Source organism: Leuresthes tenuis, unplaced genomic scaffold (genome assembly GCF_036924035.1).
Source record: "Leuresthes tenuis unplaced genomic scaffold, fLeuTen1.0.hap1 SCAF_7, whole genome shotgun sequence".
NCBI lineage: Eukaryota > Metazoa > Chordata > Actinopteri > Atheriniformes > Atherinopsidae > Leuresthes > Leuresthes tenuis.
This window is the reverse complement of record NW_027325361.1, coordinates 8,692,773-8,704,551: the sequence shown is the minus strand read 5'-3', so window position 1 is coordinate 8,704,551 and position 11,779 is coordinate 8,692,773. Positions and strand designations below refer to the sequence as shown.

At 40.5% G+C, this 11,779-nt stretch overlaps 3 protein-coding genes across 3 annotated transcripts; 2 read left to right on the top strand and 1 right to left on the bottom strand.

Annotated features, from left to right (window-relative positions):
- pars2 (prolyl-tRNA synthetase 2, mitochondrial) lies at window positions 1-3,139 on the top strand. Its single transcript, XM_072389114.1, has 4 exons — window positions 1-82; window positions 694-1,039; window positions 1,704-1,949; window positions 2,047-3,139. Exons 2-4 carry the CDS (start codon window positions 716-718, stop codon window positions 2,926-2,928), a joined length of 1,452 nt encoding a protein of 483 aa, XP_072245215.1. The 5' UTR covers window positions 1-82; window positions 694-715; the 3' UTR covers window positions 2,929-3,139.
- Window positions 3,140-3,557: 418 nt separating this feature from the next.
- ttc4 (tetratricopeptide repeat domain 4) lies at window positions 3,558-7,525 on the top strand. Its single transcript, XM_072389115.1, has 10 exons — window positions 3,558-3,808; window positions 3,933-4,050; window positions 4,128-4,289; window positions 4,401-4,478; window positions 4,881-5,005; window positions 5,137-5,223; window positions 5,378-5,619; window positions 6,065-6,149; window positions 6,559-6,641; window positions 6,760-7,525. Exons 1-10 carry the CDS (start codon window positions 3,698-3,700, stop codon window positions 6,857-6,859), a joined length of 1,191 nt encoding a protein of 396 aa, XP_072245216.1. The 5' UTR covers window positions 3,558-3,697; the 3' UTR covers window positions 6,860-7,525.
- A 1,919-nt stretch (window positions 7,526-9,444) lies between these two features.
- Window positions 9,445-11,250, bottom strand: LOC140311269 (cornifelin-like). The gene is made up of 4 exons (XM_072388661.1): window positions 11,171-11,250; window positions 10,164-10,269; window positions 9,882-10,069; window positions 9,445-9,796 (listed from the first exon to the last, which is right to left on the bottom strand). The coding sequence occupies exons 2-4, from the start codon at window positions 10,228-10,230 to the stop codon at window positions 9,578-9,580; spliced, it is 474 nt and encodes a 157-aa protein (XP_072244762.1). The 5' UTR covers window positions 10,231-10,269; window positions 11,171-11,250; the 3' UTR covers window positions 9,445-9,577.
- Between the last annotated feature and the right edge of the window lie 529 nt (window positions 11,251-11,779).

Genomic DNA, 11,779 nt, shown 5'->3' with positions numbered 1-11,779 from the left:
TGAAGATTTTAACAGTTGGTTAGCGTTGTTAAAATGGCACATTTTGTTCATTGACTTATAACCTTGTTGCAGCAACTAAACAGTAGGTGTTTTATTATGAGTCTTTTTTTGTACTTATCCATGCGAGGCGTTAATTTGTTGTAAATGATGAAGCTAACCGTAGCTTGCTAACATGTTACCCTGAATCGCAGTACGTACTCTTGACTTTGACTATGATATGAAGCTATTCATTTTATACATTTTTGACTGATTTAGATGAATGTATAAATCACGTGTTATTATTTACCAAGTGTTGTCTTGATCTAGTTGTTAATTTCCTCGGAGTTAAAGGGTCATTTATTGGACTTTTGTTGCATTAAGTTTTGCATTTTTCATTATCCCTGTACTACACCGCCAGCCAACACCCACAAATACTTTTAAAGATCCATATAGTGGTGACGACTCATTTTAAAATGCCTGTCTCCAACAGTGCACCTACCATGCACATCGCATCTACATAACCAAAACTGTTGTATCATAGTACAGTTCAGTAAAGTTCATTGTAAAATAATATGAAAAAGTATTGAAAGGATCAGAACTTTAACCTTTCAGGGCTTTTGAGGAACCAGTGTTTGTGTTGATCTACAATCAGAACTGTTGCAGATAAATTAAGTTAATAGTTTAAACTCTATTTGTGTCATCTTTTCTCCAAAGTTGCAGCACATCTGGATGTGTCATGGAGCCTGCAGTGCATCATATGTGGAAGAGATTCATTCACCGTCTCCACAGCACCCTTATTCTTCCAAAGAGGAACCATTCAGGACGTACTGAGCATGCAGCTGTCTCTGCTTCCACTCAATCCAGATGTATTAAGCCCACGCTTCTGGTGTCTCGTCTCTACCAGCCTTCAAACCTGCATGATGTGGGACAGGACAGCCGGCTGGCAGGGGAGATGACTTGCAAGAGCCAGAGACTCATGCAGCAGGCGGGGCTCATCCATCCAGCCAACCCAGGGTGTTACTACTACCTCCCTGCTACAGTTCGCTCCATGGAGAAGTTGGTATGTTTTTGTATTGATAAAGGAATGATTTATGATTGACTTATCAGTTAACCCAAACTGGGGAGGTCAGGTTTAGGCTTGGAAGATCAAAAACTATCAAAGAGAAAAGCTCAGAGGATTGTTTGAAAAGCAGATGGGAACAAAACATTTCTTGCATCCTTCTGCAGAATTCAGCATCACCACCGTATCTTACCATCCTCCAGCCTAGATATCACTGAAAATCTATGGATAGACCGTTAAAACAAAGGGCTTCAGAATATCAGAGGTCGAGAAGCCTTTGCAGCTGGATGGGTGAAAACCGAATGGAGAACTAGCTGTGACAGCCATCAGAAGCGGTTTTACTAAGCATTGACCATGGAGGCTGCCCTCTTGCTTTTACCTTTATGCCTTTTTTAAGTCAGATTATCTTTTACTTGGTTTCCAATTTACAATAACAAAGATTTGGACCAGGATCTCAACATTTTAATACGAGATTTTTTTTTTCTTGTTGCTTAAATGTGTTTTTTTTTCTTGTTTTCTATCTAGTTAGTTTTCCCATGACCTGTGATGTTTGCCTTCCAACCTCTGGGGGCATTCTGGCTTCTACTTTCAAACCACTGCATAAAGAAAAATTGTGTTTAATGAACGTGGTTGTGAAACTAAAACTGCAGTGTTTAATCATCAGGTGAGAGTGATTGACCAGGAGATGCAGGGGATCGGTGGACAGAAGCTGGACATGCCCAGTTTGTGCTCAGCTGATCTCTGGAAAACCAGTGAGCGCTGGGATTTGATGGGAAAGGAGTTGTTCCGTCTGAAAGACCGCCATGATGCAGACTACTGCCTGGGTCCCACGCACGAGGAGGCAGTGACGACCCTCGTAGCTCATCAGGCAACTCTCTCCTACAGACAGTTACCTTTGCTTCTTTACCAAGTAAGCTTTAAGCCTCTTATTGTCACCAGTGCATTTGTTGTTATCAGCTGCAGTTTTTACATGTGCTTTCTCTTTAAAAACAAACAAAAAAACCCAGATCACCCGCAAGTTTAGAGATGAGCCAAAGCCGAAGTTTGGTCTTCTACGAGGGAGGGAGTTTTACATGAAGGACATGTACTCATTCGATGTGAGTGAAGAAGATGCTTATCGGACATACGAATCTGTGTGCCAAGCGTACACCCGGCTCTTCGTCCGATTGGGCCTGCGTTGTGTCCAGGTGAATGCAGACACAGGAAACATTGGTGGTACACTCTCCCATGAGTTCCAGCTGCCAGCAGAAATTGGCGAGGACCGGCTTCTTGTCTGTGGGGACTGCTCCTTCTCTGCTAATGTGGAGACTTTGACATCAGACAGAACCAACTGCCCACAGTGCAGAACTGGCACACTGGTGGAGTCAAAGGGTATAGAGGTGGGTCACACTTTTTACTTGGGTAAAAAGTACTCTCATATATTCAAAGCCTCCTTCAGCAATCCCCAGAACAAACCTGCTATTGCTGAGATGGGCTGCTATGGTCTTGGGGTGACCCGCATTCTCGCTGCAGCCATCGAGGTGATGTCCACAGAAGAAGGGATCCGCTGGCCGGGTCTTATTGCCCCTTATCAGGTTTGTGTTTTACCTCCTAAAAAGGGCAGTAAGGTGGAGGATGCAGCTGTCTTAGCTGAGGAACTTGTTCACACTTTAGGAGAAGCTCTTCCTCATCTGAGAGGTGAAGTTGTTCTTGATGATCGCACACAGATGACCATTGGAAAGAGGCTGAAAGATGCCAACAGACTTGGATACCCATATGTTATTGTTGCAGGACAGGCAGCTCTTGACGAAGTGCCAAAGTTTGAGGTGATCTGTCAGCAGACAGGTGAGACGACATTTCTCAGTAAAGAGGGACTATTAGATGTGCTGGGAAAAGTAGAAACTGTGTGATTAACAACTTGGAATGTAAAAGTAGATGCTCAAATTCATTTGTGCTGGGTTTTTTTTTTTGGTTTTTTTTTTTTTTGCCATGACATTTTTTGCCATGACATTCATTGCTCTATATTGTTATTGAAACTTGGTCTTGAAACAGTCTCTTCATAAATAAACTTGGATGTCTGAAATGTTTGGTCAGGATAATAAAATAAAGAGAGGAGCCACAGCCTCATTGTTTTGCAGTCTTTCATTTACTAATATTTTACTTGGTTTGGTTATGGGTGAACTGAAATGACTGTGTGTTTATCTGTAACCCACAGCTCACATGGTTCAGATAAGAAATATATAGAACTATGTTAGGAAGGTGGGCAATGTAAACAATTGTGTAGCAACTGAATGAGTTAATACATAAAATAAAACGCAAGGCAGAGAATCTGATAAAAAAAATCAACAAGAAAATGCTGTTTGAACATTTATGCATCAGCAGAATCTAAAGGGACACGGTCATTTTCAAATACTGTGTAATTATTAGGTTTTTAAGCCAGCTGACAAGCAGGTCGGAAGTAAGTTATGTGTGGTTTATTCTTACAGTGGAACCATTGTGTAGGTACTGAGTTTCCGCACGGATCATTACTCACGCAGTACCGCGTATACACATGTATGGCAACCAGACAAAATAAGGAACGCCGTGCGGCTGGGGTTCGGTTAAATTAAAGACTGTCACCGTTTATAGAGGGTTTAGTAATTATAGAACAGCGTTTAAACTGTAAAATTAGGAGCCAAAATGGCGTCAACAGAGGTGCAGAATGACAGCGACGACGGTATGGACGAGTTCATGGACAAATTCAAGACTCAGAGATATAAAAAAGCCTTCAGTGAGAAGAACTGGGAGGAGGTAAAGCCACCAGGATTATACGTAAATGTGTTTAAATCCGGGCGAGTCGTATTTTTGTTAGGTAGCAAGTTCATTCTCTGTGGTACATTTTCGATCCATCCTTTATTTCTTTTGTTAACTCCAGGAGTTTAGTAAGGTACCCATGTTCATGAAAACAGCACCTGAAGAAATCGACCCACAGAAATACCCAGAACTAGCCTGTCTCCAGTCTATTCTCCACGATGAAGACCGACCTCCAGAGGGTAAGTGGATCTCCGTTTAACTGTTGTTCCGCCACTGACAGCACGTTTGTAAATGTGACAACTTGGTTCTTCCTCAGAGCAGGCGAAGAGCCTAAAAGATGAGGGGAATGCTTTTTTCAAAGAGAAGAATTACAAAAAGGCCGTAGTGTCATACACAGCAGCTTTGAAGAAGAAATGTGGCGACCTGGAGCTCAACGCGGTTCTCCTCACAAACCGAGCGGCGTCACACTTCCACCTGGGTACAAACATCTCCCATGTTGAGGTTTAAATGCTGTGAGATGCATCTTTGAGATTTCTTAATTCCTATAACAGGGTATGCACATTTTCCCTAATATGATTTTATCACACAGGCAATATGCGGTCTGCTCTTAATGATGCTGCAGCTGCAAAGAAAGTCAAACCAGATCACCTCAAAGCGTCAATCAGAGGTGAGTAATACACGTCTTAACATGCACTGCCCACACACTCACAGCACCCAGCATGCGTGGTTAAAACAAATACTGACTATACAAAGGGTCTCTTGGTATGTGTGTAATCTGACGAAGGAAAAAAAGAATGCATACACTTTTACCAGATGGCTGGATTAGCTTTATATGGAAAGTACTGATGTGGGGGATAATTGTGTGGGGTTGTCTCTGCGTCCGAAACCTAAATAACGTCTGTGCTTCTGTCCAACAAAAAGAAACATCAAGTGACAGTGTTTTCCAGTGAGAAACCCTCCTGTAACATGTTCAAAATCTATGTTTGTGTCACGCTCCTACAGCAGTAGTTAGGAAATGAGATTTCACTAATACATAAGGGAAACGTTCACTTTTTTGATGCCTCCGCAGGTGCGCAGTGCTGCATAGAGCTTCGGAACTTTTCAGACGCCCTCCAGTGGTGTGACGAGGGGCTAAAGGCCCATCCGGCTGACAACAAGCTGCGTGAGCTGAGAGCAGCGGCTGACAAACACAAAGTGAGGCAGGGTTTCGGCTTCTTTTATTTTCATTTGTTTACTTCATGAGTTGTTTTTCAGTTTTTTCTTTCTTTTGAGGTTTTAAGAGGAGGTTGCATCACAGTACAGTTGTCTTATTTTTGGTGTCTTAGAGAGCCGCAGAGAGAGATGCCAGGAAGGCGAAGGCCAAAGAAAAAAAGTTGTATGGTGAGAAAGAGGCTCTTTTGGCTGCCATAAAGGTAGGTGAGAAATCATCTTCCACACAGTTACGCTCAGAATGTATCTGTCAATTTGATCTGTTGTCTCATCTGTTATCTCAGTTTATCTTAACATGAAGTTAGACCCACACTGATTTTGATGACTGTCACATACATTTTTGTGCTGATTATGCAGGATCGAGGGATTAAGCTCCTTCAGCCTGTGAGGCCTCGTCCACAGGGTTCAGACAGCGAGGATGAAGATGAACGCTCATCAGCAGCGATGGCGCAGCTGAGCCTGGACGGCCTCAGCTCTCAGGAGGTCACTGGGGCTCAGGTATTCCTGGACGAGCAGGGCTCTATGCACTGGCCTGTTCTCCTCCTCTACCCTGAACACCAGCAGAGCGATTTCATCTCAGCCTTCTGTGAGACTAACTGGTAAAATGCTCTTTTTTATTTTTAACTTCCGATGGGATTATTTGCATGCTTTATGTACCTGAGCTGCAGCTGTTATTATCACAGCCCATTAATTGCAAAATTGTTTTTCACAGATATGAATATTAGAGGACACACTCCTTAACACAATATTTGGAGCTAAAGTGAGCGCGAGTCAGCTGTGACTCTTTTTACACTTGGTTTTACTTCTCCACAGAGAAAAATTCCAAAGTTTTGTTACAAAGATAAAAAAAGAAAAAGAAGTAAACACGCCAGGCCAGTTTGTCTAATGTAGTTGCTCACTGTGGCCACACGGGGTCACTGTTTACCAAATGTGACATAGCTGTTGGTTTAAGTGTTTGAGGAGACAGTAGATTAAGTGCAGCGTTGACAATTGATGAGATTTGAAAGTCGTTCTTGTTTCTTTGCGTTTTTGTCTCTTGTTCAGTTTCATAGACCATTTGGCTGTCATGTTTGGTGAAGAACTTCCACCTTGGGACACTGACAGAAAATACCAGCCCCAAAATCTCCAGGTTTGTGTTTTTGTTGCATCTAAGCAAAGCAAAGGTCAGGAATGATACAGACACCTGAAGAAGTTGATTGGTTGACATTCTGCTGTTCTTCTGAAAAGTAGTAAATTTAATGCATTAAGCAGAATAACATGTGAGCTTACACATTCATTAATTTTCTTTTCCTGCTTTATTCTGTTTATGAGCTTTGTTTTTCTTGAATTATTATTTGGGAAAAGAACTCGGTTGAAATAAAAGGAAAATGTGTGTACAGTATTTTGTGTCTCTAAACAGAACTGTGTGCAAACTGTAAACTGTGCCAGCAACACCACAACATTGCCATTTTGAAAAAAACGTCCTTGAGTGTGAAGTTGTGTTGCAGTAATATCATAATCGGCTTCCCATTCATGTTGGGTGAAACTGTCATTCGTAGCTGTACTTTGAAGATGAGGAAAAGGAGACGCTCTACCAAGTTGACCCGGAGATGCCGCTGTTGAAAATACTGCAGCGTAAAAGGTTTGTTTATTGTTTATTTTGTGAATTGTAATGTAATTGTAACTTTGTTTTCACAATTTCTTTATGTTGACTTCACCTTCACTTCATTCATTCATTTTTTTTCTGTTCTTTTTAACAGGTTTTTTGTCAAGGCAGGCAGTCCCAGCTTCATAGTGTTGGTGCGTGGCTCGATGTTCTTAAAGCAGTTTTTATCAGGAAAGAAGGTACATGGATTATAAACACACTGGGCTTCAGTTGTTGGACTTTGAATACACAAAACCATCATCTCAACCCTAAAGGACTGACTTAAGTGTTTGTTTTCAAGACAATAAAAGGTTAAATATAATAAACAAGATTTCTTAAGGCAATTTTTTTTTTTTTTGCTGACAGTAGATCAACTTTTGTAGCTTGTTAGGCATACGTTTGCAGGAAAGTCTGTATTGTCAATCTGTTTTGATGAACTCATCACAGGGATGTCCTTGTCAGGCCTTTAGTTTCTTTACTTTGCTGCATGACCCGATGACATCACTTACCCTCACTCGCATTAAGAGATGAATAAAATAATTTTTTTATATGTATAACCACTGACATGTTGTGCACACAAAGAAATGATGCAGTTGACCTTAAATCATAATGTATTGAATGAAGATGAATTATGTCAACAAACTTGCTTAAAAAACATTTCTTTTTTTTTTTTTGACTTGTTTCGTAAATGAAATGCAGTGACTTAAAGGTGGAGAATTAGGCTTCAAATCCTTACCAAGAAAGAAGTGAAGAAAAGTGAAAATATTGAAAATGCACCGTATAAACAGCAGAAGTTGAGGTAACCGAGCAAACTGAGATTTGAAGTATCTCATTAAGAAAGAAATGAAAGACCTTTCTGTACCTGCTCTCACAGGACGCCTCTGTGGCATCTCTGCTGCACCTCTGCAGCTTTGAATGAATGATTGAGGAACAAACACATCAAAATGCTTCACCAGTTGGATGTGTTTGAAAGTTAATGATAATAATAGATTTTATTTGAATTGTACTTTATATTTAAAAATCTCAAAGGGGTATATAAAAGATATTTTTGCAGTAAGCTTTCTTAAAAAGGTGAGTTTTTAGGTCACGTTTAAAAGCCTCTGCAGTCTGTGGGGCCCTCAGATGGTCGGGGAGGGTGTTCCACAGCCTCGGAGCTGCAGAGGAAAAGGCCCGATCGCCCATAGTGCAGAGTAGTTCTTTTAGTTATTGAAAGGAAAAGTTTCTCTTTCATTTCTGTGTTTTATTGCCAGACAATCATTACTGTACCTGTTCGTTCCTTGAAAGTACACCCTGAGACTCACTTTCAAGTTTGTACTTTCCTTCCCTTCTTAACAAACCAACACATCATCAGTGTCGCTCTGCCAGTTCAGTCTGTAATTCAAGTACTTGAAATGCTCAACAACTTCAGCCTCCCGACTGCTGACACTGATTTCTGTCCGGTGCGGTACTATGTTAGCTCATAGAGCCACAGTAATTTGCTACCTGTGCCCCCACCTTTAGTCTTAAAGATTAAGATAATGTGCAGAGAATTGGTTATTGATCTTGCATGACTGTTAAAATGCACTAGGTTTTTGGCAATGTAATGGTGTACTGTTGGCCGAGAAGAAAGGAGCTGTTGTCACAGGTTAGAGACATACCCGGGTGACGAAGATGGTTATGATGAGAAAACTCGATCCATGATGAGGGAAATCTCTTTTAGATGGTATGTAATAAGGCAGAGCTGCAGCCTATTAATATTTAACATTTGACGCCTTTAAACGTGGCCTCTTACCTGACTTCATGCTATTATACTCTACTACAGTAATTTATGCTCTCAACTGTAATGAATTATATCAATAAGCAAAATTAAAATTTTATAATTGGGGTGTATTTCAGTTTATTAAAACAGTCTGATAGTGTAACATCAAGTGTACAAAGTGGAGGAGATCTGCAGCAAAGGGCCTGAGGCTGGGACTCGAACCTGAGCCGGTTCCGCTGAGGAACTACAGTGTACACGAGACGCCTGCTCAACCAGTTGAACTGTACGGCGCCCCAGGCATGTTACTGTTTCGTGTAAATCATAGATAATCTTGAAACTGAAGGCAGTATAACCTGTCAAAGTTTGGATGGAGGCAACGAATGATGCCTGTGATCTTCAGGCTCTAAGGCAGCACTGCATTTAAAACAGGCATGATTCTGTCCTGCAGATCGCTGCATGGGCTCAGGAACACTTCCAGAAATCACCTATGAACTCAGTTCACTGTGCCATCCACAAATGCAGCTTAAAGCTCTGTCGTGCAAAGATGAAGCCATATGTGAACATGATCCAGAAACACTGAGGCAACAAGGAGAACTGGTCTGTGGTCAGATAAATTACAAATTCTTTAAAAAAAAAAAAAATAATCATGGATCCCATGTCCTCTGGAGTGTTTAGTGTTATAGAGCCTAAGAAACTGTCAATTTAGACATCTGGAAAGGCACCATCAATGCTGAAAATACTTAAATAAAAAAGACCGGTTTTAAAGCAACATGGCCCAGTATATTTATAATAACATGAAAAATGTGTATATTTAACTCTGGTAACATAACTTTTGTTAGAAAATGAGTCCATAAAGGCATATGTGGAATCACCTCCTTGTGAACTGGTGGAATCTGAATCAGACTCCAGCCTAAATGACGAATGTTAAAGAGTTCTACACAGGTCAACAGAGAATGCATTTGGAGCTCAAAATTAATAAATCAGCATTCTAATCATATACATCTTCAGGATTATTAAGATAGAAAGATGGACAACAACACGTAAGTTAAAATGTTTTATAATTATTGATCAGCTGTAAGTAACGAATCATATACAGTTGCCAAAAGGGCACAATTAAAGAAGATCACTATTTTGTCTTTCACTGATGTTTACATGAATGTGTCAGAGCAAACAGCAAATTTAACGTCCACACGTGTCAGTTGGAAAAGACTGTCTGAGAGTTTGCAGGCATCATCATCATCACAGGAGCAGACTGCATGCTGACAACAGTAGGAGGCGGCATGTTGATGACAGTAGGAGATGGCATGTTGATGACAACAGGGATTTTCTTGCGATGTTTTAGCTCACGATGCATTTGACACCAGGAGCACCACATGCAGAAACATGAAGCTGCGATGTCGTTAGGGAGGGAACCCTGTAAACCAGCACATTGAAACATAGTCACACTTTTCAGTCTCACTCCTAATCTATTCTAGGTCAGTGTCGTCAGTGCATCGTACCTTGAGACCATATCTGTTCCGCATGGCAGCCCTTATAGACAAGGCTGCAGGAGGAGCAAACAGAGGTACCCCACAAGCAGAAAATACAGCAGGACTGCACATATCACATAAGGGCAGACAGTTGTTCTCTCCAAACCTTCCTGAAACAGTGCAGGCAAGGCAAGGACAGCACCAGAAACCATAGCAACCTGAAAACACATGGAGATACAGCTGCAGACTGATAAAGGGATCTTAGGTGATTTTAAGCTTTATTGTATGAAAAATACTACATTAGACTCTTACAAGTACTTGCATCCTCAAAGCAGTCACAGAGACCACTGTTCCAGTCTGTCAGGGGTTTTTCTTCCATCAGAGCTTAAACGTGAGCAGCAGACAGTGCGCAGTTTTCCTGTGAGGTCAGAGAACAGCAGGAAAAGAAAACTGTCACAGTGGAACATGATTTCAGAAACCCAAGCATAGTCGAAGATTAGTGGACGCTATTATGGGTCATGTTTAAAGGTGTGGATAAACATCCTTACTGGTTGTTTTGATTGGAGGACTTGTTGATTGTTGCATGAGTCATATCTCTTCAGATCATCTTGTTAGATTTTAAACTACCTTCCTGCAAAAACGTCCAGCGTCTGTACCAGTGACTGCCCAGTTTTAGTGATAGTTTTCCACAGTGTTGCCCTGATAATTAATGCTCTTCTGTTCATGATACAATGATACTGCAAATGAAAGACCACAAGTGACCCCAACTGTGTGTTTTCACTCGGGTTAAAGGAATTTCCCTCAGTCAGCTACGGTGTGTTACATCCATCTATGGTTTTCATTTTATTACTGTATCAATTATCGTCAAAATGAAAGGAATAACAAACCAGAGCTGACAGTTGAGGTACTTTCTTGCGCCATATAAGCAGGTGTTATTGGTTATAAGTACAGATATGAACCAGTTTTACTACAGAAACCAGAATCCTTTAAAACATGTTCAAATTTTGAAGAATCCATTGTGTGTTTCTCTATTTATCCAGAATCTCACATCTATAAAATGTCTATCTTCATACAGATAAACACAGAGCTATGATTGAAAACTTAATACCACAACCGATTTAGCTTTTAATTACAATTTACTCCAAGAACAGTCAAAAGTTTTTCCTGGTAAGCATACTTAAAAGAAAAGTAAACTAATTATTTTGTTCCATATCAACTTCCTCTCTTTTAATTTCATCAATACCCACCTATTCTACAGAAGTTCAGTTAACTGAGCAGACTGAAATGGTTCATTGGTAAATTGAGAGGTCTTACTATACCTTATCAAGCTGGATCCTGTGTTGGTACGTCCACAGTTATGAATGAACAAGATGCTACGTTTGTATTAGGAGTGGCATCTTGTCAACACTGAACGATGACACCTAAACCAAGCTGCAAAACCTGTATCCATAGAAACAGAGAGATTAGTTCCTCATTCCTGCTGACCATTATCTGGAAGTCACTTCCCAACAAATTACATAAAGATTTAATAAGGGAGGATGTTTAATTTCTTTGTTAAAATGACAAACTTTCCCTTTTTGTATGTGTTTCAGCATACACTGCTGCATCGTTTCATTTTTCTTCCTTTAATCAGTCCAAAAGAGGAATGGATAAAGTGCACAACAAAGAGTAAAAGTTTACTTTGCTCTTTTCTGCTCTTTGGAGTTTCTAAACAGAAACTCAGGTTTGTTTTCATTTCTTTTAGATTTTAATCTGAAGCATCTGAAAAATCTTTTTCCTTCCCCTTCCGCCTTCCTACTCTAAGGTTACGCAGTCTCTGGGGAAATGCATTATGATCCTTGAAGTGAAAGCAATGAAACTGCTTGATGATACTTGAGACAGTGGCACTACAGTTAGATTTTATTGTTAAACCAGTCTCTCTGCTCCCA